Source organism: Cervus canadensis, chromosome 10 (assembly GCF_019320065.1).
Source record: "Cervus canadensis isolate Bull #8, Minnesota chromosome 10, ASM1932006v1, whole genome shotgun sequence".
Classification (NCBI taxonomy): Eukaryota; Metazoa; Chordata; class Mammalia; order Artiodactyla; family Cervidae; genus Cervus; species Cervus canadensis.
This window is the reverse complement of record NC_057395.1, coordinates 50,672,539-50,697,174: the sequence shown is the minus strand read 5'-3', so window position 1 is coordinate 50,697,174 and position 24,636 is coordinate 50,672,539. Positions and strand designations below refer to the sequence as shown.

The window sequence follows — 24,636 nt, the reverse complement described above, 5'->3', positions numbered from 1 at the left end:
CAGGTTTGTAGGAAATAGTATTTAATTCCCTTAGATGATTCACTATGAACTCATCTCCAGTGTCATCTTCCTGTCACTCTGCTTTCTGTGTGGGCCCAGGCTGTGGAGTGCTGACAAGGACAGGAAGAACAGCCTCAGGAGCAGGTTGCTAGGCTCTTTGTGAGGGTGCACCCTGCCTTTTCTTGTCCATGGAGTCTACCATGTACCATGTCCATGAATGGTTGAATAGATGAGGCAGAAGTTGTGCAGCTTCTCTTTCATTGCTGACCTTGACCCATCTAGGGTCACTAGGAAATCAACAGGTCTGTAGTAACCCAGAATTTCTTACATATATGTGTATTGCCTTTTTTGAGGTTCTGTGTGCTGCCTGCTTCCTGCACCCGGAGCAGCCTTGCCTTTCTAGCTAGGAGGAATGGCTTGGTCTCCTATACTTCTTTGTTTGACTCCAGGGCAGCTCTTGGTGTTCATTGAATTGCTAGTTGGTTTCTTTCTTGGGAAGAAAAGTCTTCAAAAAACCAGACCTGTTTCCCTTATTGTTGAATTATTCTATCTTTGTTTTTTACCTTCTGTGTACTTTTGTTGGGAGGGTGGAGTACAAAATGGCTTTTCTTCATATTGTTTACTTATTTCTAAATACTATTTAAACCTGAACACACCAATACATTTTCCTGCCAGCTTCACTCCTCATTTTACTTTCAACCCTTGTTACTTTGTTGTTGTTGTTGTTGTTGTTTTTGTGTCAGTGTCTTATTGTGCTCAACATCAGCTATAAGGGACTGTGACTTTTCTGAAAAGAAGCTGTCACAGTTGATGAGTTTTCCTTCTCTTCACAGTTTTTGACCATGACAGATGTGACCAGCTCACGGATTGTTACAGCTGCACAGCCAACACCAATGGCTGCCAGTGGTGCAATGACCACTGTGTCCCTATGAACCACAGCTGCACAGAAGGCCAGGTCAGTTTCTCAGGGATTTCAGAGGACAGAAGAATCCCCAGTGGGGTTAGGTCTAGATTTTAGTATGTATGTTATAAATACTAGCCCAGAATTATTTTTGAAATCTTCAGTGTTGATTTGGATTTTACCGTTGAGTCAAGTTTCTTTAGTAAGAGACGCTCTATATCTCCAAATTCCAAAGGTTCTACTAGCCAGGAGGATTGATGTTTGTGTTTTAGAAGAAGGCAAGACTGTTATTCTGAGTATGCCCCAGTCCCTAGGCATGGCTGTGGCTAAGGGCCAGATTCCTGGCATGAAGTTTGTAACAGTGTGCTCCCTCTACCAGTGCTAGGTTGGGGAGCAGTTTAGGACTTGAGACTGAAAGTGAGTCAGGTGTGTAGCTGCCAAAATAGTGGAAATAATAGACTTTGCAGAATCTCCTTGTCTTACGTTATATTTTGACTCAGCCTAATTTATGCTTATCATTTTGATTTTTATTAGATTGTAAGGCAAAACAAAGATAGAATGACTCAACTTTTATAATTTTTGATGGTTTATAAGACATTCTTTGTCAGTCAGGAAAGCATCTCATAAAAGATAAAATTTTTATACTGTTTAGGAGATGATTTAAAAAGCAGCAAATTCAACATTCACATTTTACAGATGCATAAGTTGAAACATGGTGTTTAAGAGAATGCACTCTTTCCTTGCCAGATCCTTGCATGTCCTTGAACATTTCACTGTAATGTTTCCACTGCAGTGCTGCTTCACCTACACCTTATTTGTTTATCTGTTTGTTTGTCATTTGCGTCCTCAGTTAGCCTTTGTTGTTTTTAGTATCCTAGTTGCCCTTACCTTGAGTTCTCTCTGTGGATATAAGAGAAAAGCTTTTGTCCATTGTATTCTAGATCTCCATTTCCAAGTATGATTATTGCCCCAAGGATAACCCCATGTATTATTGTAACAAGAAGACCAGCTGCAGGAGCTGTGCCCTGGACCAGAACTGCCAGTGGGAGCCCCGGAATCAGGAGTGCATCGCCCTGCCCGGTAGGCATTGCAGAGGCATCTTGGTGTGGGTGGGCCCAGAGACTTCACACGCATCACTGGCAATACTGTGCAGCCTAGACTGAACCCAGCAAATGGGGAGAGCTCATTTTATCCATTCATCCCCCACTCCATTATTGCGGTGGTTATTTTTTAAAGCAGAAATATAGTTCTTAAGTATTTACTTCTCCCATCCTTTGAAAGCAAGTGAAGCGTCATCTGCTGCTGTGAAGAATCGAATCACAGCCTGACTCCGTGTCATTGAGCCTGCTCCGTTGCCCCCATCCCACTCTGTGGTCCTAACCTGGGAGTAGAAAGCAGCAGTCTCAGTGGCCAGTCTGCGGCGTACTTTGTGAAGTGTGTCTCTTATTGACCATTGGGGTCAGGCTGTCAGCACCTTCTGACAAGAAGGAAAGGAGCAGTGCACTTGTCAGCAGCACTTCCTGAAATGGCCCAGCCCCAGATAGCTCAATTGATAGCACTTCTGAGGTTCAGGATGATGAGTTGGGAGCCTGAAGCCAACCAACTGTGGCTGAAACTCTGATATATTTGCTCATCAAGAAGTCCAGGAGGTGGTCTGCTGTGGCTCTGTACGATAGAAGTACAGGGTAACTGGGCTCTACTGAGCCCCTCTTGAATGTCCTTTGGAAGCACTTGATTCAGCTTGCTGGAGTGGACTTCTTGTTCTTTACCTCATTACATCACAAACTTGAGTGCACAGCAAAGTACCTGGGGGTCTTGCTAGAAGCCAGAATCTGGCACAGATGTGTGGTGGGGCCCTAGAATCTGCATTTCAGCAAGCAGTGACACTGATGCCACACTCTGAGGAGCCAGTCTTTATCTGCTCTTAAGTGATCCCTCTCCTGTGACTCTCCCTTCATCTCACTGGCTGCTGATGAACATTGTTGAGGGTATCTCCAGGGTACTTTCGTTCTAATGAAGTTGCTCTGCTCATGCCCTGTCTTCCAGGAAACATGTATAACTTCTGAGCAGCTCTTTTTGTGGGTTCAGGGACGTCACAAGAGCAGATACAAATTTCCCTGGTTTGGCTTGCTTCCCCAAAAGGCTCTTTCCATCTCGCTTTTGGGATGTTTTGTGTAACTTGAGTTTACCTTCCACTTGATATGAAAACTGTGTGTCTTTTGTCAACTTGTTCACTCACCAACTCACTTCTGTCCTTGAAGGTTTCTACCCCATCTTTTCAGTAAGCATATTCATTTCTCTACTTTTTGCTTAGGATTTTAGTCTTGTTTCTAATTGTTCTTCAAAAGATGGTTTATAAATTTAATGCTGTCATCAAACAAATGTTTTTCTCTAAGACATGGGAAGATTGACCTCAGCATATGCACTTGAGGTCCAGGAAATAAGACTTATAAACATTTTAAAAATTCTTTTTATTCTGTATTTGATCCTTGGTAATGTGTCTGATACACTCACCTCATCCAAATGAAGTATCTAGAATTGAACTCAAAAGTATTATTTAGATTTCCAGTGGTTCAAAGTGGTATTATAAGTAGTTTCATGTGATTTCTAAACCTCTTTGTTTTCTCTCCCCTCTTTAATAAAGAAAATATCTGTGGCATTGGCTGGCATTTGGTTGGAAACTCATGTTTGAAAATTACTACTGCCAAGGAGACTTATGACAATGCAAAATTGTCCTGCAGGAACCACAATGCCTTTTTGGCTTCTCTTACAACTCAGAAGAAGGTAGAATTTGTCCTTAAGCAGCTGCGAGTCATGCAGTCATCACAGAGCATGGTGAGCTAAAATCCTTGGAAGTTTCTAGTATCCACCTTTCTACAAACAGCATAACTGCAGCTTACCTGTGACATGCTTGGCAGGAGAAGGAATGCTAGTAAGTGCAGTGTAATAGATTGTAGAACTGCACTGTCAGATTCTCTTTCTTTAATGTTATATATTTTTTTCTTATCTTGAAATTTCCAACACATTTTTATTAGTCATATTTCATTAAATTACATATCAATAATTATGTGTATTTTGAATAGTAACATGTTGACAAATGCACATATCCTGTTATATCTGTAGATTATTTCATACCTATTTGATCCCTAGGTTCTGCTGGGATGGGGGAGGCGGGTGCCATTATTAATTAGCTTAGTTGAATTAAGCCAGGTTTCAGGCATTATTACAGTGTATAATATGATTTAATGTTAATTATCCTAAAAAATGGACATCTGTGGGTCTTTGTTAGATCTGATCAGCCCAAAAGGAGAGGGCATCTTCTTATTAAGAGTTTCTGAGCACAGAAAGGCCCCAAGTTCTCTTTCTGTCCATCCACTGCTCTTGGGCAGCTTGTAGTTGATATACAACAATGACATTTTGTGTTTTTTGTGTCCTAGACATTTTGTGTCCAGAGTCCTAGAACAGTGGTCCCACCCTCAGTTAACTGATAGTCACAAGACAGTGCTCTTTCAACAGTTCATAGTCTTGTGATCAGATTGACGGTTGAGAGACCACTAAAGTAATGTGCTTCCACAGCTATAAATCTAGACTTAGAGCCCTGGTTTGTTTGGAAAAATAAGAAAGGGCGCTGTAACCTTTAGGACAGAGGCAGGCTGACAGACAGAGAGGTAACTCCTGAAGACAGAAGGAATGAGCTGGACTCTGTGCATTGATCAAAGATACAGAGATTGAGGGTCGAGCTGCAGGTAAGTTTGCATAACTGGTGCAGACTGAATGGGAAGGAATTGCTGTAGCTGGGCCTTATGAGAGAGATCAGTACCAAATCCTGTAAGTAAATAAATATCACTCACTACAACTAAAAGTAACAACTTTTGGGTGGTGGTGTTGTTGCTATTTTTAAAGTCTCAATAAGCATTTTCCCTGGAGAAGGAAATGGCAACCCACTCTAGTATTTTTGCCTGGAAAATCCCATGGACAAAGGAGCCTGGTGGGCTACAGTTCATGGGGTTGCAAAGAGTTGGACATGACTGAGTGACTGAGCACACAATATTCATGTTTATTTTTTCCTCCCCAGAATGGAAATACTGTACATTTTGTTTTTGTAACTGACAAAATTTAAAATATCTTTTATTTCTGGGCTAAACTTTGTGCAAAATTTTTTTTTAAACTGCAACAAGAAGGACATTTCAGTAGAGCAAGAGACAGACTTTCCTAGGAATGAATTCCCAGGAATTCATTGACCTATTATTCCCTATGAAATTTATTGATGGCCAATACGCTCTGCCTCCCCAGCTGAACATGGGTATCTTCAATCATCTAACCTAGCCAGAGTTCCCAAAACAGCCTTAGGTAACAATAGGCATATAACCAATGATTCATACATACTGATATGGTATTTCATGTATAAATAGACATTTCAACCAGCTTGGGGGTGGCTATCTCTTCATAGCATTTGTCATAGAGTATAGAAATTTAGGAACTTTGCTGTTAATCTCTGTGAAAATTTTGATGTCTTCTCTGACATCTTTCTTTGATGTCTTTTCTGTCCTTTGTAAAATGGCCATATTAAAGTGCCAGGAATGATAAGTAACATAAAAATAAAGGTTTGCACTAATCCACCATGACTGATTTGGGATAAGGAGGTTTTCCTGTGTCCTTTGGATACATGTAACTTAATAGTTTTTATCTAGAAGCTAGTTTGGGTCAAGATATTGATTATTTTCATAGCTGTGTCTGTTTTGCCTACAGTCCAAGCTCACCTTAACCCCATGGGTTGGCCTTCGGAAGATCAATGTGTCCTATTGGTGCTGGGAAGATATGTCCCCGTTCACAAATAGTTCACTACAGTGGATGCCATCTGAGCCCAGTGATGCTGGATTCTGTGGGATCTTGTCAGAACCCAGTACTCGGGGCTTAAAGGCTGCAACCTGCATCAATCCACTCAATGGTAGTGTCTGTGAAAGGCCTGGTAAGTATATGGTTGCATTACGCATTACAGGACATTCACTGAAAGAGAAACTGTAGGAGGCAAAATTAAGTGTTGTGAAATTTTCATGAAATGACAGTTGGAGTATTGATTTCAAGCTTATGAAACAGAGGATAATGCAGAATTTTTAAAGCAGGAGGAACTAGCATGAGCTATGAACAAAACGAAAAATAACTAGCATTCTCCTGGTGGCTCAGTAATAAAGAATCTGCCTGCAGTGCAGGAGATGCAAGTTTGATCCCTGGATCAGGAAGATACCCTGGAGAGGAAATGGCAACCCACTCCAGTATTCTTGCTTGGAAAGTCCCATGGACAGAAGAACTCTGTGCATGGGATCGCAAGAGTCATACACGATTTAGTAACTAAACAACAATATTCTAACTTGTTATTTAACAATGAGATTGATTGGTTGATTGACCACAAAAAGTATTGAGAATTGATCCAAAAGGCAAATTTCTAAGTGTTGGCAGAGAAATGTTGTGGAAGATAGAACAAAACATAAAAAAAAAATAAGTCAGAAAAGCAAGCAGATCACTGCAGGGATACTGAACAGAAAGATAGTGTCAGTGGGGAGAAAAATAATTGGTGTAGTCCTGTGGGTCAAGAGGCAACAGAACCAGACATGAAACAACTAATTGGTTCAAAGTTGGGCTATATGTTGTATCCTACTTACATATGAACAAAACCTACTTATATAACTTAGAGTACATCATATGAAATGCCAGGCTGGATGAATCACAAGCTGGAATCAAGATTGCCAGGAGAAATATTGACAAACTTAGATATGCAGATGATACCACTCTAATGGCAGAAAGTGAAGAGAAACTAAAGAGCCTCTTGTTGAGAGTGAAAAAGCTGGCTTAAAATTCAACATTAAAAAAACTAAGGTCATGGCACCTGGTCCCATCACTTCATGGCAAATAGAAGGGGAAAAAGTGGAAGCAGAGACAGATTTTATTTTCTTGGGCTCCAGATTCACTTTGAACAGTGACTGCAGCCATGAAATTAGACGACACTTGCTCCTTGGAAAAAAGGCAATGACAAACCTAGACAGTGTATTAAAAAAAGCAGAGACATCATTTTGCCGACAATGGTCCATATAGTCAAAGCTATGGTTTTTCCTGTAGTCATGTACAGATGTGAGAGTTGGTCCATAAAGAAGGCTGAGTGCCAAAGAACTGATGCTTTTTAATTGCAGTGCTAGAGAAGACTCTTGAGAGTCCCTTGGACAGCAAGGAGACAAAAGCAGTCAATCCTAAAGGAAATAAATCCTGAATATTCATTGGAAGGACTGATGCTGAAGCTAAAGCTCCAATACTTTGGTCACCTGATGCAAAGAGCCAACTCATTGAAAAAGACCCTCATGCTGGGAAGCATTGAGGGTAGGAGAAGAGGGTGGTAGAGGATGAGATGGTTAGATAGCATCATCGACTCAATGGACATGAATTTGAGCAAACTGCAGGAAATAGTGAAGGACAGGAAAGCCTGGTGTGCTGCAGTCCAGAGGGTAACAAAGAGTCAGATAAGACTTAGCAGCTGAACAACAACAGGAAGGAAAAGCAAACATTCAGCGCAATAATGCTGCAGGGGCATGCCAAAGGAGCCTACACTTGGATTTGCTTCACAGGCTTGACGTTTTACTGTAGGCACATCTCAGTTTCATAAAGACAGGCACGGGGTGGCATGTGCAGCACACAGACAAGCCCTTGACCATTGTCTTTTTCCTGCAGGGGGTCTCACAGGCAGTAGTTGGAATTTTGTGGATGCTTTTGGGAGGCTGAACTCCATTGACATCATGTCTCATTTTAGGAAGGTATTATAATTTGTCTGAGGAATGCAGGGATGTAGAAGAGAATTCAGATCACTGTGGAGTCACATTCAGTTCAGTTCAGTTCATTTCAGTCGCTCAGTCGTGTCCGACTCTTTGTGACCCCATGAATCGCAGCACTCCAGGCCTCCCTGTCCATCACCAACTCCCAGGGTTTACTCATACTCATGTCCATCGAGTCGGTGATGCCATCCAGCCATTTCATCCTCTGTCGTCCCCTTCTCCTCCTGCCCCCAATCCCTCCTAGCATCAGGGTCTTTTCCAATGAGTCAACTCTTCGCATGAGGTGGCCAAAGTATTGGAGTTTCAGCTTCAGCATCAGTCCTTCCAATGAACACCCAGGACTGATTTCCTTTAGGATGGACTGGTTGGATCTCCTTGCAGTCCAAGGGACTCTCAAGAGTCTTCTCTAACACCACAGTTCAAAAGCATCAATTTTTTGGTGCTCAGCTTTCTTCACCATCCAACTCTCACATCCATACATGACCACTGGAGTTGCATTAATATTTATTATTTAACCTTCCTGTAGGGAAACTTTTCAGCCGTTTTGGATCCTGGGTGCTTTGGTAAAGTTAATGAATGTCATGGTTCTTCTTTCCCTAGAATATTCAGAGATATAATGTTGCATATTCAGATGGGTTGTAAAACTTGTGAAGTTCATCTTGGGTCTCCTATATTAGAACCCCTACTCTTATGAAAAAATTAGCTTGTTCCTCATATCTGTCCTTCTCTTTGAAAATAAAAACAGTTTTTCCCCCCAAGTGTATAAATATACATGACTAACCAGTACATGATGACCTAAGACTTTGTGTTTTCTTCTACGTTTAGTGTAACCCACTGAATTGACTTCATGACACATTAGTGGGTCACAACCCACACTGCAAAGCCTTTGACCTTAGCTGACATGGTGGGAGCTTTAAGTGTCTCTCTTGGGTTTACTTCCCAGCCAACCACAGCGCCAAGCAGTGCCGGACCCCTTGTGCCTTGCGGACAGCCTGTGGGGAGTGCACCAGCGGCAGCTCAGAGTGCATGTGGTGCAGCAACATGAAGCAGTGCGTGGACTCCAATGCCTACGTGGCCTCCTTCCCTTTCGGCCAGTGTATGGAGTGGTATACCATGAGCAGCTGCCCCCGTGAGTGAAACGTGAGCTCTAGGCAGTGTGGGCGACAACACTGTGTGCAGGGCAGTGCTGTCAGCCTCTGAACTTCCTAGGGATGAAACCAGACTTGACCATCTGCTCAGGTCTATCCAGAGACTGCCTGATAGGAACCTGCATAGAGAATCAAATACAGTGACACAAGTAAACAATTATAGAATAGATCACAGAGTACAGAAATAACTTGCTGAGTCTCAGTATTATATTACCCAAACTATGGAATGTCTCCACATCTTCATCTCCTAATTCGTAAAGTAAGTGCTTTCCAGGAGATGGTCTCTAAAGTCTCTTCTGCCTCCAATATCCTAGGATTGCGAGAGAAGAGAGGAGTCTCTATTATAGGTTGGACAAAATATTGGGCTCCTTAAAATTTTATTATATCATTTGAACAATCACAATAGAATAGGAATTTTGACTAACGTTGAATCATCTGTTGTTAACAAAGAAGATAATTTAAATATACAATGAATTTAAGCCTACATGTAATAGTAAATTGTAGCTTATGTTTTTTTACAGCTGAAAATTGTTCAGGCTACTGTACCTGTAGTCACTGCTTGGAGCAACCAGGCTGTGGCTGGTGCACCGATCCTAGCAATACGGGCAAAGGGAAGTGCCTAGAGGGCTCCTATAAAGGACCAGTGAAGATGCCCTCTCAGGGCCCCACAGGAAACTCCTACCCACAGCCTCTTCTCAATTCCAGCATGTGTCTGGAGGACAGCAGATATAACTGGTCTTTCATTCATTGTCCAGGTAAGATGTGTTCTGTGTCCCAAATCCCACTGCTGCTGCTGCTGAGTCGCTTCAGTCGTGTCCGACTCTGTGCGACCCCATAGACGGCAGCCCACCAGGCTCCTCTGTCCCTGGGATTCTCCAGGCAAGAACACTGGAGTGGGTTGCCATTTCCTTCTCCAAGGCATGCATGCATGCTAAGTCGCTTCAGTCATGTCCGTCTCTGTGCAACCCTATGGACAGCAGCCCACCAGGCTCCTCTGTCCACAGGATTCTCAAGGCAAGAATACTGGAGTGGGCTGCCATTTCCTTCACCCCCAAATCTCACTACCTACTTAGAGAATAAAGCCTTGAAAGCTACATTATTTACATGGATTTCTTGAAGGGAAAAAAAAAAGAGAGATCATTTAAGAAACTATTTGTTTTATATGAAAAATATTTTTAATGTCAATTAATGAAAATACTAAGAATTTTCAGTTGTTTTGCTAACTTTCATTATAAAAGTAATGAAATGTGTTCATTATAAAAATTAGCTATTACAGATGTAGATAAAATAAAAACTACAATTCCTCATCTCTTAGTTCAGTTCAGTTGCTCAGTTGTGTCCGACTCTTTGCAACCCCAGGGACTGCAGCACGCCAGGCTTCCCTGTCCATCACCAACTCCCGGAGCTTGTTCAAACTCATGTCCATTGAGTCAGTGATGCCATCCCACCATCTCATCCTCTGTCATCCCCTTCTCCTCCTGCCTTCAATCTTTTCCAGCATCAGGGTCTTTTCTAATGAGTCGGCTCTTCGCATCAGGTGGCCAAAGTATTGGAGCTGGAGCTTCAGCATCAATCCTTGCAATGAATATTCAGGACTGATTTCTTTTAGAATTGACTGGTTTGATCTCCTTGCAGTCCAAGGAACTCTCAAGACTCTTCTCCAACACTACAGTTCAAAAGCATCAATTCTTCAGTGCTCAACCTTCTTTATGGTCCAACTCTCACATCCATACATAACTGCTGGAAAGACCATAGCTTTGACTACACAGACCTTTGTCAGCAAAGTAATGTCTCTGCTTTTTAATATGCTGTCTAGGTTGGTCATAGCTTTTCTTCCAAGGAGCAAGCGTCTTTTTAATTTCATGGCTGCAGTCACCATCCACAGTGATTTTGGAGCCCAAGAAAATAAAATCTGTCACTGTCCATTGTTTCCTCATCTATTTGCCATGAAATGATGGGACCAGATGCCATGATCTTAGTTTTTTGAATGTTGAGTTTTAAGCCAACTTTTTCACTCTCCTCTTTCACTTTCAAAAAGAGGCTCTAAATTTAGTACCTCTTCGCTTTCTGTCATAAGGGTGGTGTCATCTGTGTATCTGAGGTTGTTGATATTTCTCCTGGCAGTCTTGATTTCCAGCTTGTGCATCATCCAGCCCGGCGTTTCCTCATCTCTAGTTCTTCATAGAAGGACAAACTTTTAACAGTAATACAGATATCTTTAGATGTATAGTTTTTTAAATAAAAAATACTGTGAGGTGTACTATGCATATGATATATTGTTCTGCAGTTTTCTTTTTTTACTTAAAAATACAATGTGATGATTGCTAGGGGAAAAATTAAAAATAAAATCTCCTGCCAGCCCAGAAATTCCTCTCCACAGATGTAGGAAAGAAAGTTTTATTACTGAGTAAGCATTAAACCAGATGGTAATGCACATTTCAGCAGTCCACTAGTGAGATACAACAGAGAGAAATCTCACCCTTTTATTTAGTCCAGCGTATACAGTCCATTCTATACTTGTCCTCAAAATGAAGGTAACTAACTTGTCTTTGTGTGAGAGGATTTGACACCACTGTCTGCTCTACATTCTTTCATAGTTTATTGTGAATTTACCTGGTAATTGGTGTGGCCACCTATGTAAGTTAATTGCCTTTACCCAAAAGAAAAAACAAAAAGGAAAACAAACTTGTATCTTTAATGCAAGCCAATGGTTATAGTTTGGATCCATTCCCACAGAGAGAGGGTAGGGTGGCTGGCTCACTTGATGTTTACATTTCAAAGAGATGGCTCTTAAGCCTTTAACAAAAACCGTGTCTGCTTTGTAATGCTGACTTATGGCTTATTTAGGTTTTAAAGAGATTTACATATGTTTCAAAGGAATCAGAGGTTTTTTAAATGCAAATTTTCTTACTAAAATGCTCTAAGAATAGGGAAAAGGAAAACCTCTTTTGACAAGAAGAAAAAAGGAAAAATTGAGCCTGCCTATCTACCTCCCTCTCTTTTCTTCCTTCCCTCCTTTTCCCCTTCTCTCCCCTCTCCCCACTCCTTCCCTCTCTTCCCTTCTCCCAATCCTTCCTCCTTTCTGTCACTCCCAGTGGTTGATGCAAGAAGGAATCAACCTTGAGTTGATCTAAAACTTGAGGCTTGATCTGCTGGGGTAGCTGCCCTGAGAAACCAACCCAGAGAAAGTGGCCTTTGATTCAAACTTCCAGTAAATGCACAAAATTACTGATGGGCTGCCAGAACAATTGGGAGAAACTAGGCAGGTGCAAAGACTCCCAAGAGATTAGTGGATAAGAATTTCTCTGAAATCCTGCCAGACAGTGCCCCTGACTACTGGACTGTTTGTGAAGATTTCTATAAGGAAAGTTACTTAGTGAAAGTGTCAGTTGCTCAGTCATGTCCACTTCTTTGGGACCCTATGGACTGTACCCCACCAGGCTCCTCTGTCCATGGAATTTTCCAGGCAAGAATACTGGAGTGGGTTGCAATTTCCTCCTCTGGGGGAATCTTCCTGACCCAAGAATTGAACCTGAGTCTTTTGCACTTCCTGCATTGCAAGCAGATTCTTTTACCATCTGAGCCACCAGGGAAGCCCATATCACTTATATGGAATGTCCAAAAAAGGGCAAATATTTAGAGACAATAAATAGATTAGTGATTGCCTAGGACCAGGGACAAGGGGAATGATGGGTTTAAAGTTTTCCAGAGTAGCTGTACCATTTTTCATTCTCACTAGCAATGTTAGAAAGGTTCAGATTTCCCCACATCCTCATCACATTTGTTTGATTGTAGCTGTTCTAGTGTATGAGAATATGAGAAATGGCATGTCACAGTGTTTTTTTGTTTTGTTTTGTTTTAGCTGTACTAGGTCTTTGTTGCTGCACATGGGCTTCTAGTTGTGAGCAGGGGCTACTCTTCTTTGGGGTGCACGAGCTTCTCGTTGTGGGGCTTCACTTGCTCCAGAGCACAGGCTCTAGGCATGCGGGCTTCAGTAGCCGAGCATAGTCTTAGTCGCCCTGCTGCACGTAGGATCTTCCCACACCAGGGGCTGAACCTGTGTCCACTGCATTGGCAGGGGGATTCTTAACCACTGGGCCACTTGGCAAGCACTGTGATTTTGATTTGCATTTCCCTAATAACTAATGATTTCCTGATGGCTCAGATGGTAAAGCGTCTGCCTGCAGTGCGGGAGACCTGGGTTCAATCCCTGGCCCGGAAGATTCCCTGGAGAAGGAAATGGCAACCCATTCCATTACTCTGGCCTGGAAAATCCCATGGACGGAGGAGCCTGGTAGTCTACAGTCCATGGGGTCGCAACGAGTCAGACACGACTGAGCGAGTTCTCTCTCTTTAATGACTAATGAAGTTGAGCATCCTGTTGGTCATTTGTATGTCTTCTTTGGAGAACTATTCAAATTCTTTGCTCAGTTTTAAAAATTGCATTATCATTTTACTGTTGACCTACAGGAGTTCTTTGTGAATCAAGATACAAACCTCTTATTGGATATACAGTTTGCAGATATTTTCTCCCATTCCATGGGGTTTCTTTTTATTTTCTTGATGATATCTTTTGAAATACAAAAGTATTCTTTTACCCTATGTGCTTTTGGTATTGTATAAAAGAAATCAGTGCCTAACTAACCCCAAATCACAAAGGTTTACTCCTGTATTTTCTTTTTAAAGTTACATAGATTTATCTCTGTGTATTTAGTTCCATAATTCATTTTGAGTTAATTTTTGTATCTGATGTGAAGTTGGCATCCAAACTTTTTTTTTTTTTCCAAACTTATGTTTTTGCATGTGGCTAGCTAGTTGTTCCTGCAACATTTGCTGAAAAGGCTATTTTTTTCTATTGAATTTTGGGAGTACATTTTTGTACTATTGAATTTTAGGAGCACATTTGTTGAAAATCAGTTGAATGTAAGAAATTATTTCTGAACTCTCATTTCTGTTCCATTGACCATATGTCTGTCTTTGTGCTAGTATCACACTCTTGATTTCTATAGCTTTGTAGTAAGTGTAGTAAGTTTTGAATTTGGGAAGCCTAAGTCCTCCAACTTTGTTCTTTTTCTAAACGGTCATGGCTGTTCTGGGTTCCTTGAATTTCCATATGAATTTTAGGATGAATTTGTCAGTTTCAGTAACATCAACAAAAAGCCAGCTGATACTTAATAAGAGGTTGCTTTGAATCTATAGACCATTTGTGGGCATATTGCCATCCTAATGGGGCTTCCCAGCTGGAGCTAGTGGTAAAGAACCCATCTGTCAATGCAGGAGACCTAAGAGATAGTTTTGACCTCTGGGTCGGGAAGATCTCCTGGAGGAAGGCATGGCAACCCACTCCAGTGTTCTTGCCTGGAGAATCCCATGAACAGAACAGCCTGGTGGGCTACACTCCATAGGGTTGCACAGAGTTGGGCACTGCTGAAGCGACTTAGCCTGCTTTGTTATTCTGTTGCTCTGTCGTATCCAACTCTTTGTGACCCCAGGGACTGCAGCACACCAGATTTCCCTGTCCTTCACCATCTCCCAGCGTTTGCTCAAACTTATGTCCATTGAGTCAGTGATGCTGTCTTACCATCTCATCCTCTGCCACCCCCTTCTTGTGCCTTCAGTCTCTTCCAGCCTCAGGGTCTTTTCTATTTTTTTTTTTTTTTCCATTTATTTTTATTAGTTGGAGGCTAATTCAGGGTCTTTTCTGATGAGTCGGCTCTTTGTATCAGGTGGTCAAAGTATTATTGGAGCTTCAGCTTCAGCATGAGTCCTTCTAGTGAATATTCAGAGTTGGTTTCCTTTAGGATTGACTGGTTTGATCTCCTTGCTGTCCAAGGCAAGGGGCTCTATAAAGTTTTCTCCAACCCACAATTCAGAAGCATCAGTTCTTCGGCGCTCAGCCTTATTTATGGTTCAACTCTTGCATCTGTACATGACTACTGGAAAAAGCATAGCTTTGACTATATGGACCTTTGTTGGAAAAGTAATGTCTCTGCTTTTTAATATACTGTCTATTTAATATACTGCTTTTATTCCAAGGAGGCAGCGTCTTTTAATTTCATGGTTGTAGTCACTGTCCACAGTGATTTTGGAGTCCAAGAAAATAAAGTCTGTCACTGTTTCCATTGTTTCTCCATCTGTTTGCCATGAAATGATGGGTCGAGATGCCATGATCTTCATTTTTTGACTTAGCACACACACACCTTCTTAACAGTATTAAGTCTTCTAGTTTATAAACCTGGAATATCTTTCTATTTCTTTAGTTTTTTATTCTCTTTCAGCAGTGTTTTATAGTTTTCAGTGTCTATATCTTATGCTTATTATGTTAAATTTACTATGCAAAGTATTTTGTGCTTCTTCAAGGTATTGTGAATGGAATTATCTTAATTTTGTTTTTTGATTGTTCATTATTAGTTTATATTTAGAAATAGAGTTGATTTCTGTTTGTTAATTTTGTGTCATGCAACCATGCGGAACTATTATTTCTACTATTTCTTAGTTGATTAGGGTTTTCTTTATACAGGGATTGTATTGTCTGCTAAAAAAGACAGTTTTACTTTTTCCTTTCCTATCTGGACACCTTCTTTAAAAAAAATTTTTTTTGGAGGACTATTTGGCCTGACAAGAAACTCCAGTACAATATTGAATAAAAGTGGTGAGAATGGACATCATTGTCTTGTTCCTGATCTTAGGGAGAATGAATTCAGTCTTTTTCCATTATATATGATATTGGCCTTAGTTTTTTCTTACATGTCCTTTATCAGGTTGAGAAATTTTCCTTCTCTTCCTGGCTTTTTGAGGGCTTTGATTGGGTGCTGAATTTTGTCACATACTTTTTCTGTATCTTGATAATCATGTGGTTTTGTTCTTTAGTTTATTAATACTATACATTATACTAATTGATTTAAGGATATTAAACCAGTCTTTCATCTCTGGAATAAAGCCCATTTGCTCATGATGTATAATTCTTTTTACTGTGTTGCTGGATTCAGTTTTTTGTTTTTGTTTTTTAATTGGAGGCTAATTACTTTACAATATTGTAGTAGTTTTTGCCATACGTTGACATGGATTCCGTTTTATAGTTGGGTATTTTGTGTCTGTTTTCATATAGGATATAGATCTGTTCTGTAGTTTTTTTTCTTGTGGTGACTGTCTAATTTTGGTACTAGGGTAGTACTGACTTCATAGAGCGAGTTGGGAAGTATTCTCTCCTTTTGCATTTACGGAAGGAATTTGCAAAAAGATTGGTATTAATTCTTCTTGAAGTATTGATAGAATCCACCAGTGAAGCCATCTGGGCTCGGATTTTTCTTTGTGGGAAGATTTTTGATTATTCATCCAATCTCTTTACTTCGTAGGTAAGTAAAGTAGAATACAGGCAGATTTCTGTTTCTGCTTCAGTTTGGATAGCCTGTATTTTATGGGAATTTTTCTATTTCATCTAAGTGGTCAAATTTTTGGCATACAGCTGTTTATATTATTTTCTTGCAGGCAGCTTTTAGCTATATGTGTTTTACTATTTAACGTTTTGAACAGTTTTTGTTTTGCGTCTGATTTTATTTTATCCTTTTCTTTTTGCAAAGTTTCTAAATATTGTGAAGTTTTTTCAGAGCTTGCTTTCTTATTTTATGAATGCAGTGATCCCTCAAGCCTCCCTGAATTTACTAAAGTTAATATTTTTCATTCTTTTAAATTTCTTGCACTAATCCTTCCTTCAGAGTTAGTTGTTCCACGTGTTGATCTTGGTGATGCCTTTAGCTTGGTAATTTTCTCAGACTAGTGATTCCTCAAGGTTTATTTGTATTTTTAACTGAATGTCTAGGCTTATGAGTACTGGGTGTACTGAGCTGTTGTGAAGGTGTGGTGTGATGTCCTAAAGGAAAGGCTGGCTGGCTAGTACCAGGACTCACCAACTCTGGTCTGCCCTGGCTGTTGATGAATGGTCTGTGATCCTCCCTCAGTGAAGGGTGGAAGGAGCATCAGACCAGGCGTCTGGATGTGTTTGGCATGTTCATAGTTGTGCCAAGTGCCTCCCTACTTGGGGTATTCTGAAAACTTGTAGAAATTCAGTGCTTCAGAAGTATCCCTCTCTACCTCTCATAACACTTTTTCCTCTTATCCCAAACCCTTGCTTTTACATTTCTTCTATACTTTCAGTGAAATTTGAAGGGGAAGAGAGAGAGAAGCATTTGTTCAGTGTTTTTATCAAATCAACACATTGTATACTTTAAATGTGCACTTGAGATATATACAGTATTCCATGTCAGTTATATCTCAGTAGAGCTGAAGAGAAGAAAAGACAGGTCTGCTTATAGATTGTACACTGCCTGAGTGGCCTCACCTGAACTCTGCAGTGCACAGTTGTTCTGAGCAGCCCCGAGAGGTCCATGCGCCATATTTCTTTCTAGTTATGAACTCCTGTATGCATCAAGAATCAGTAATTCCACTTATAAAAATGTTTACTTATAAAGATGGTTATTTTTCTAAAATGAAAAGTTGAAGGCAAACTATCAGAATGTAAGGAAATGGTTAAGTAGCTATTTGGCTTCATAATAAATCATTCTACCATTTAAAGTTTTATGTTAGATGAAATAATGTAAAATAATTGTGATCTTCATTTTAAAAAATCAAAATTGAATATTAATATAAACACAACTGTGTAAAACTGTATAGAAAAAAATACTAGAAGCAAAGATTCCAAAAATGGACAGTGATCTCTGGGTGGTGGAATTCTATGTGAATTTTTTCTAATTCCTTGTATTTTTCTAATTTACTATCATGAGCATGTATTATTTTTAAGGTGAATAACAACAAAAACTTTTTTTAATGGCTATGGACTTCTACCTTGCTGTAATATATTTCTGATTTTCCTGAACTAGCTCTTTTTTGATGTTTTCATCTTATTTCTCAAACTAATTTTTGGTAGTTTTGATGATTATTTAGAGGCAATAAGGAACATAGATGGTTGCAAATAAATCTTGTGGAACATATTCCACCCAGTTCTACCATAGGACAAGCCCCTTAAAATTCTTTCTTTTAGCTTGCCAGTGCAATGGCCACAGCAAATGCATTAATCAGAGTATCTGTGAGAAGTGTGAGAACCTGACCACGGGCAAGCACTGTGAGACCTGCATATCTGGCTTCTATGGTGATCCAACCAACGGGGGAAAATGTCAACGTAAGTCAAAATTTTCAGGGTCACTGATTGCAAATCAGGTGGCACATGATATGTCTGTTTGTCTTGATTATCTTGGAGGAAGAAAGCCACTTGGTTTCAGATAATGTCTTAAGTTACACTTGTCAGGAGGTCAGCTGAACTGGAAGAAAGAGAGCAGAGCTGCCTAGTGTCAGAGTAGATATTAAAGCATCTAGTCAAAATGAAGGAGTTAAAGCCTTTAATCAGTTCCTGTGATAATGGAAGGAAAAGGCTTACGCTGAGAGAGCACTGACTCCCCTTGTTCTACTTTCCTTTTTGGAATGGTGTACTGTTTGAGCATCAAGTGAGTTAGCATAGGCTTGGGGGTCAACATGAATTTAAGGTCCAATAAAAGCCTCTTATGGACCCTGAAGTGGAGAGATGGTGTGGGGAAAGGCTAGTAGGAGTGGAGAAGTACCTGGGACGGAGAGTGGGTAAAGCCTCTTTGAGGTTCCCTTCCTCCTCCATGTGAAAGCTTAGCAGAGGTTCCTGAAGAAGACCTCTGCCTGAGGCCTCAGATACAGAGACCTAGAAGTGAAGGCACCTGAGCTAGGAATGCAAATATGTGAGAGAGAGTGGCTGGCCAGGGGGCCTGAGCCCTTGACTCAACTCCACTAGAGAGTTCCACCCAGGCTGGTGTGGAGAAGGCAGCTTTCCCTGTAAGGCCCACCAGAGAAAACCTTTATCGTTGCCTATGGTTGGGCCTCAAAAGTCACATGTAGGTTTTTAACCAGGAGCAAAGAGTCGGACACGACTGAGCAACTGAACTGAACTGAACTGAGACTCCTCAATACATCCAGTATTTTTAAAGATTTAAGTAGCCCTGTGTTTCCCCATACATGTCAGATAGATTCCTGTAAGCAAAAGGACACTTACTGTTAGCACACAAATTATATTTTTAAAAATGACAAGTGATACCAATAAACGACTTTTTGGTTTGTTCTAGTTTTCAGTGGAAAGATCCATCAGGTCTGAGGAAAAAAATAAGAAAGGAAAATCTCTTAACTGCTCCCCAAGTCCCACCTCCAAACTCCTTAGCATGGCCCTTGAAAATCTGATTCCAAAGCAGTCAGAAGAGAGCTAGTGTCCTAGTGGAACCTCTCTGGGATTCATTTTCCTCGTCTGTAAAATGGGGATAGTAGGGTGGTTGTTGAAATGAAAGCAGTCAGCAGGACATGACAGGTAGATGTGAACAATCATTATTGCTCTTCAGATGTCCTTTCTTACCATTGTTATGTAAAGCTCAGATTAAAAGGTATTCAGTAAAAATACTTTTTTATTCCTTGTGAATAGATTTCATCCATTAGATAGTAATCAAGAGTACCTGACATTATTGAATGATTGATATGTATTGATGCAAGGCATTGTGCTGGCAGCCCCCTGAGACAACAGTGCTTTTAATATCCCCAAGGTAGAGTAGCCTGACCAAGCTCTCACTGTGAGATTTGGCCATGCTGAGAGCCACATTCAGGAAATGTGACTTTAGCTACTGGGTCTGGTTGTACCACTATGATGAGGGTGCTGTCATCCCTGTTATGTTCAACTGTTATCTTAAAAAGTTACATTCTCCTCTTGGCATTTGTAGGGCTTGAGTACAGTTGTCCAGAACTTACTGTTGTTGTTTAGTTGCTAAGTCATGTCCAACTATTTGCAACCCTATGGATCGTGTAGCCTGCTAAGCTAGGCTCTTCTGTCCATGGAATTTCCCAGGCAAGAATACTGGAGTGGGTTGCCATTTCCTTCTCCAGGGGATCTTCCTGATCCAGGGATTGAACCTGTGTCTCCCACATTGGCAGGTGGATTCTTTACCACTGAGCCACCTAGGAAGCCGTTTCCAGTACTTAGAGCTAGCTTTATTTTTCAGAGTCACAATCTATAATAGAAAGCATAATTTAAAAATTCTATGAGTGGCACCAAGTCTTTAACGTTTTCTTCTTAGAACTGAGTAGTCCTTAATCTTTAGATAACAGTGATGATTTTTTGAATGCTTACTGTATTTCATTCATGTGTTATCTCATTTAATCCTCCCCAAAATCCTACAGGATAGGCATTATTATTACCCCCATCACATGAATGAGGAAGCCGAGTTAGAAAGGGAGCTAAATGGAGGGGCCTGAATTCAAACCTGGGCAGAATGACCATAGGCCTTTGCTTTTGTTAATACATTGCACCTCTCTCCATCCTCAGCAGAACCCAGAGTTGAACCCTTGTGTTTCTCACTGCAATGTAAATTTTCTTCACCACTTGCACTATTCTATTCATAGGTTTCTTTGAGTGATATTTTTTCTCCTTGGGATTTATTTTAAAAGTATACCTATCTGTAGCCTAATACTTTTAATCTATGCACAGAAAAACAGGTTGTCTAGTGAAAAGCTGTTGAGGGAAAAGATCATTTATTTCAGCTGGAGTAAAAAATTTGTCATGGGTCACACAGAGATGTTGGATGAAAGGTGGCTAGAGGAGGGAGATGACGAGAGTCGTTTGCTCTGAAGGCTAAGAAGTCAGGCAAGGGTGCTGAATCATGGAGGGCCTCTGAAACATGACCTGCCGTTGGAATCCTCCCTCAGCTCTGAGCCCTGGTATGATTTGAAATGTGGCCATTGGCAGAGCCTAGCCAGACCAACCCTCCCTGCAGGGAACAGTCATTGCTCAGAGGTCTCTATGGGGAGAGAGATTGTGTCTGTGTGCCCACACTGAAGATGCTTCAGAAATGTTTATTGAGTAGATGAAAGAATCGTGATACAATCTAACAGACTCTGTTACATCCCAAAGAGGGACAGCCTCAAATGGCAGCGGACGCTGATGTTCTCTTTCATGCTGACTGGTGACTGACTCTTTTAATGTTGACTCTGACATTATTTGAGATAAATCACCAGCTTGAAAAAACAAGAATTTTACCTATTAAATGAATGCTTTTATTTTACCTATCTTTCCAGTTGAATCCAATTCAGACAGAATTACTTGTTTTGGGGAAAAGCCTGACAGTGGTTATCTTTTAAGCCAGTTGTGACCACCCCCTTTCCTTCTTCTCCCCAGCATGCAGGTGCAATGGACATGCGTCGCTGTGCAACACCAACACCGGCAAGTGCTTCTGCACCACCAAGGGCGTCAAGGGGGATGAATGTCAGCTGTAAGTACTATACTCCTGGGACTCCTGGCACCATCCAAACCTCACCAGGGAGTGTGAAGGGGCTGTGAAATTGCCTGAACCCCAAGAGCCACCCTCTTCCCTGGGCCTTGTTGCCATGGGCTCTGAGGAATCCTCAAATCGATTGATTTGAAATTTTCCCCTTTCTGCTTCAGAGAGGTCTAATTTAGTCACCCTCCATACTGAGGAGGTTGTCAGTTTAGCAGTAATTCCTTAATGGCTCTTTAAATCACATTTTTATGTTTGAGTGACACTGACAATTCCTGGGTTGCTGATTTGGATTAATCTTTTCAGTAAAGGCTCTATTTTTGTCATGTCAGGAGATTTTCTTAAAAGATAGAGTTGGAAGAACTGGTATTCTAATTGTAGAGAGTTCCTCTTGCTTTTAACACATCCCTCCCTGTACTAGCATTTTCCTTAGTGATATATATCAAACATCATCTAGGGAAGAGTTTGGGGTCCCCATCCTTGAAGATGCAAACAGCATCAGGCAGATTTGGAGATTCAGCCCTGGCTGTGCCTCCAACTGACTAGGGTGCTGTAGAAGCAAATCACTTAACTGTGTTAAGCCCTGTTTCCCCCATCTCTCAATAGTGAGGCTAGTGGTAATTGTTTTTAGAGTCCTGGTGAGTTGACACAAGGGATTGTTCCTCAGTTTCTCTCTGCCTCACCAGAAAACCTCATGAAATAAGTTCTAGCATAGACTTGAGAGAAATGTTTAGTAGTATCAAAACAGTGACCTGATATAAGCAGATAGTCACTGGTGAATTTTGTTTTTCTTAAAAAATGCTCGTAACGTCACCAGTGATTGAGACTTTGATAGTGGCATTCAGAAGAATATTGCTCTGTCTGTATTTTTTAGTAATATATATGTTTCCTGTTTTTGTGCTGCCCTGAAGCCAATACGTAAAGTCTAATCAGAGATTAAATTTAGTTTTTAAATCTAGGTTCATTTAAACACAAAAATGTAATAGAGCAAATTTAATCACCCCCGCCTTCTGTTAATGGTATACAATGAAGAAATGAGGTGTAGGTTCAGTGAAAGACTTTCTCTTTAGGAAATTTTAGATATAAACAAGTGCTGGTAATACTAGATAAAAAGACATAAAACATCCTTGAATTATTTATTTGGGAAAAGTGCTTGACTCAAGCTTTTTCCTCCTTTCATCATGGTTCTTAGCTATTGTGCCTTCCTGAATCACTTTGTTAAGTGGGAGCTTGGGTTTTACCGATGTTCATGGATGATATTTATGGGGAAATTAACAATTCTTTTCGACTAGAACTCTTTTTCTCCAGACTGGTGAACCATATCCAAGAGTTTTTAGTTTTGGTTTTTTTTTTTTTTTAGTGATCCTTGGTGTTTAGCCTTCTCTCACTTGTGTTTAAAGAACAGGTTCAATTTATCTGTGGATAATAGGAAATGTGAGAAATGAATATATGAAAAAAATTTTTTTTATTTATGTATTTATTTTTCAACAACAGCTCTGATTTTATTGCAGTAATAAAAACTGAGAGCTAGATGGCCCTAGGAGAAAAACATATGTAAGATAGCTTTTCTTTCACTCAGCCACTATTTACGTCTTTTGGCATAGTCTCATCTAAACAGTTTGCCTTTGTCACAGTCTTATCCACACATACACATTCCAAGATGGATAAAAACTTACGACTTTATTAGCAACTAACCACAGGTAAATCGATTTGAAAAATGCCTTAACTGCACTTTTAGAAGAATATTTGTTCATACAAAAGTGAAAATGTGTTTTCATGATAAAAAATAGGATCTAAATTTTACTTTATTTAAATTTATCTTATATGTTTTGGCAAATATTATTGGTTGTCGGTGGTGTGAACTGCTGGGCAGTCAACATTGAAAATGAATGCAGACTCTTGTTAGTCCTTCTGATTTGAGCAACAGTGAAGAATGTAATTGTACTGACTCAAAAAGTATAGTTTATATAAAAGGACCTGCTTGATTTTAAAGTGAATGTAGATTCACTATTGAATGTAGATAACAATAGAAAATAATCTTCATTTTTTTCCCCTAGATGTGAGGTAGAAAATCGATACCAAGGAAATCCTCTCAAAGGAACGTGTTATTGTAAGTGTTTTTGCAGTTCTTCTTTGTCTAGAAGGAAAGCAATTCAATAAAACTTCATTATTTTCTTTTATATGGTTTGAGAATGGTAAATGCTATAGGAATATAGTAACCACCCATGGAAGTGGCTCTTAATTTGATGTGTCATATTCTACTAAATTTAATTCATATGTGAACACTATTTTAAGCTTCTTTAAGTCTGGTTGTGGTTTATATTAATATGTCTATAGCAGTTATCAGGGAAGAGTACAGAGATAAACATCTCTGGCTTTCCTTATTTGTTTTCTCTTGAAACCTTATTTCATTTGCCATTATCTGGTTGGGGGTCATCATATTTCATATTTTAGGATTGATCAAAAACAGAATTCTAAAAATATAGTTAAGTTATCATTCTCTCTGAAACTGATTTGTGTTAACCACCTCTTTAGGAATTAATATGTAGAATAAAATGTGTAGTGACTAATGATACACGGTAAACCAGATCGTTGTAAGTAAATGCATTTTCTTCCCATATGAGAATCTACATACTGGGCCAGATTATGGAACCAGAGAAAAATGAGCTAATGTTTTTCTACTGTGATTGTATATCCATACCATCTGGGTTTAAATAACATCCCTTCAAAATTCACGTCCACCTAGAACTTAATAAATGTGTTTTTTTCTAGAAAAAACAAGAGAAAAACTTCATGACCTTGCATATGGGAAAGAGTTTTTCAGTATGATTCCATAATCACATATCATAAAAGACAAAATTTTTTATTTGGGACTTATAAAAATTTAAAAACTAAGCAACTAAAAACAACCTACAGACTAAGAAAAATGTTTACAAAGCGTATCTTTGATTGAGAATTTATGTTCAGAATATATAAAGAACTCCTACAACTGAATAAGGGGACAGTGTCAGTTAAAAACAGGCAAAGATTTGAAAAGACATTTCACCAAAGAAGATAAATGAATTGCCAATAAGCACATGAAAAAATGGGTAACATTGTTAGACATTTGGGATATGTGTGTTAAAACCACAGTGAGATGTACCCCTAGTTTTATTGAAATCAAAAGCCAATACCACAGCTTAATAGAAGTAAACTGGATTCTTATATCTGCTTCACAGTCTGTCTATGTCTCTTTGGTTAAAGTACACACACACACACACACACACACACACACTCTGGCCCCACCAGATATAGTTGAAACACACCACACACCCCCACACACACACACCCCCACACACACACCCTGGAACACACCACACACACACACACACACACACACACACACACACCCTGGAACACACCACACACACACACACACCCTGGAACACACCACACACACA

The 24,636-nt window shown here is 40.0% G+C and overlaps 1 protein-coding gene across 3 annotated transcripts in view; it reads left to right on the top strand.

Annotated features, from left to right (window-relative positions):
- The window catches only part of ATRN (attractin), a 186,310-nt gene that overhangs the window by 97,316 nt on the left and 64,358 nt on the right, over positions 1-24,636 (top strand). For all 3 annotated transcript variants that reach the window (XM_043480411.1, XM_043480409.1, XM_043480410.1), the window contains exons 13-21: positions 834-955; positions 1,843-1,981; positions 3,546-3,736; positions 5,651-5,870; positions 8,663-8,848; positions 9,389-9,622; positions 17,905-18,042; positions 21,097-21,190; positions 23,254-23,306. In XM_043480411.1, coding sequence (XP_043336346.1) covers positions 834-955; positions 1,843-1,981; positions 3,546-3,736; positions 5,651-5,870; positions 8,663-8,848; positions 9,389-9,622; positions 17,905-18,042; positions 21,097-21,190; positions 23,254-23,306 — 1,377 coding nt within the window. The remainder of the gene's footprint in view (positions 1-833; positions 956-1,842; positions 1,982-3,545; positions 3,737-5,650; positions 5,871-8,662; positions 8,849-9,388; positions 9,623-17,904; positions 18,043-21,096; positions 21,191-23,253; positions 23,307-24,636) is intronic.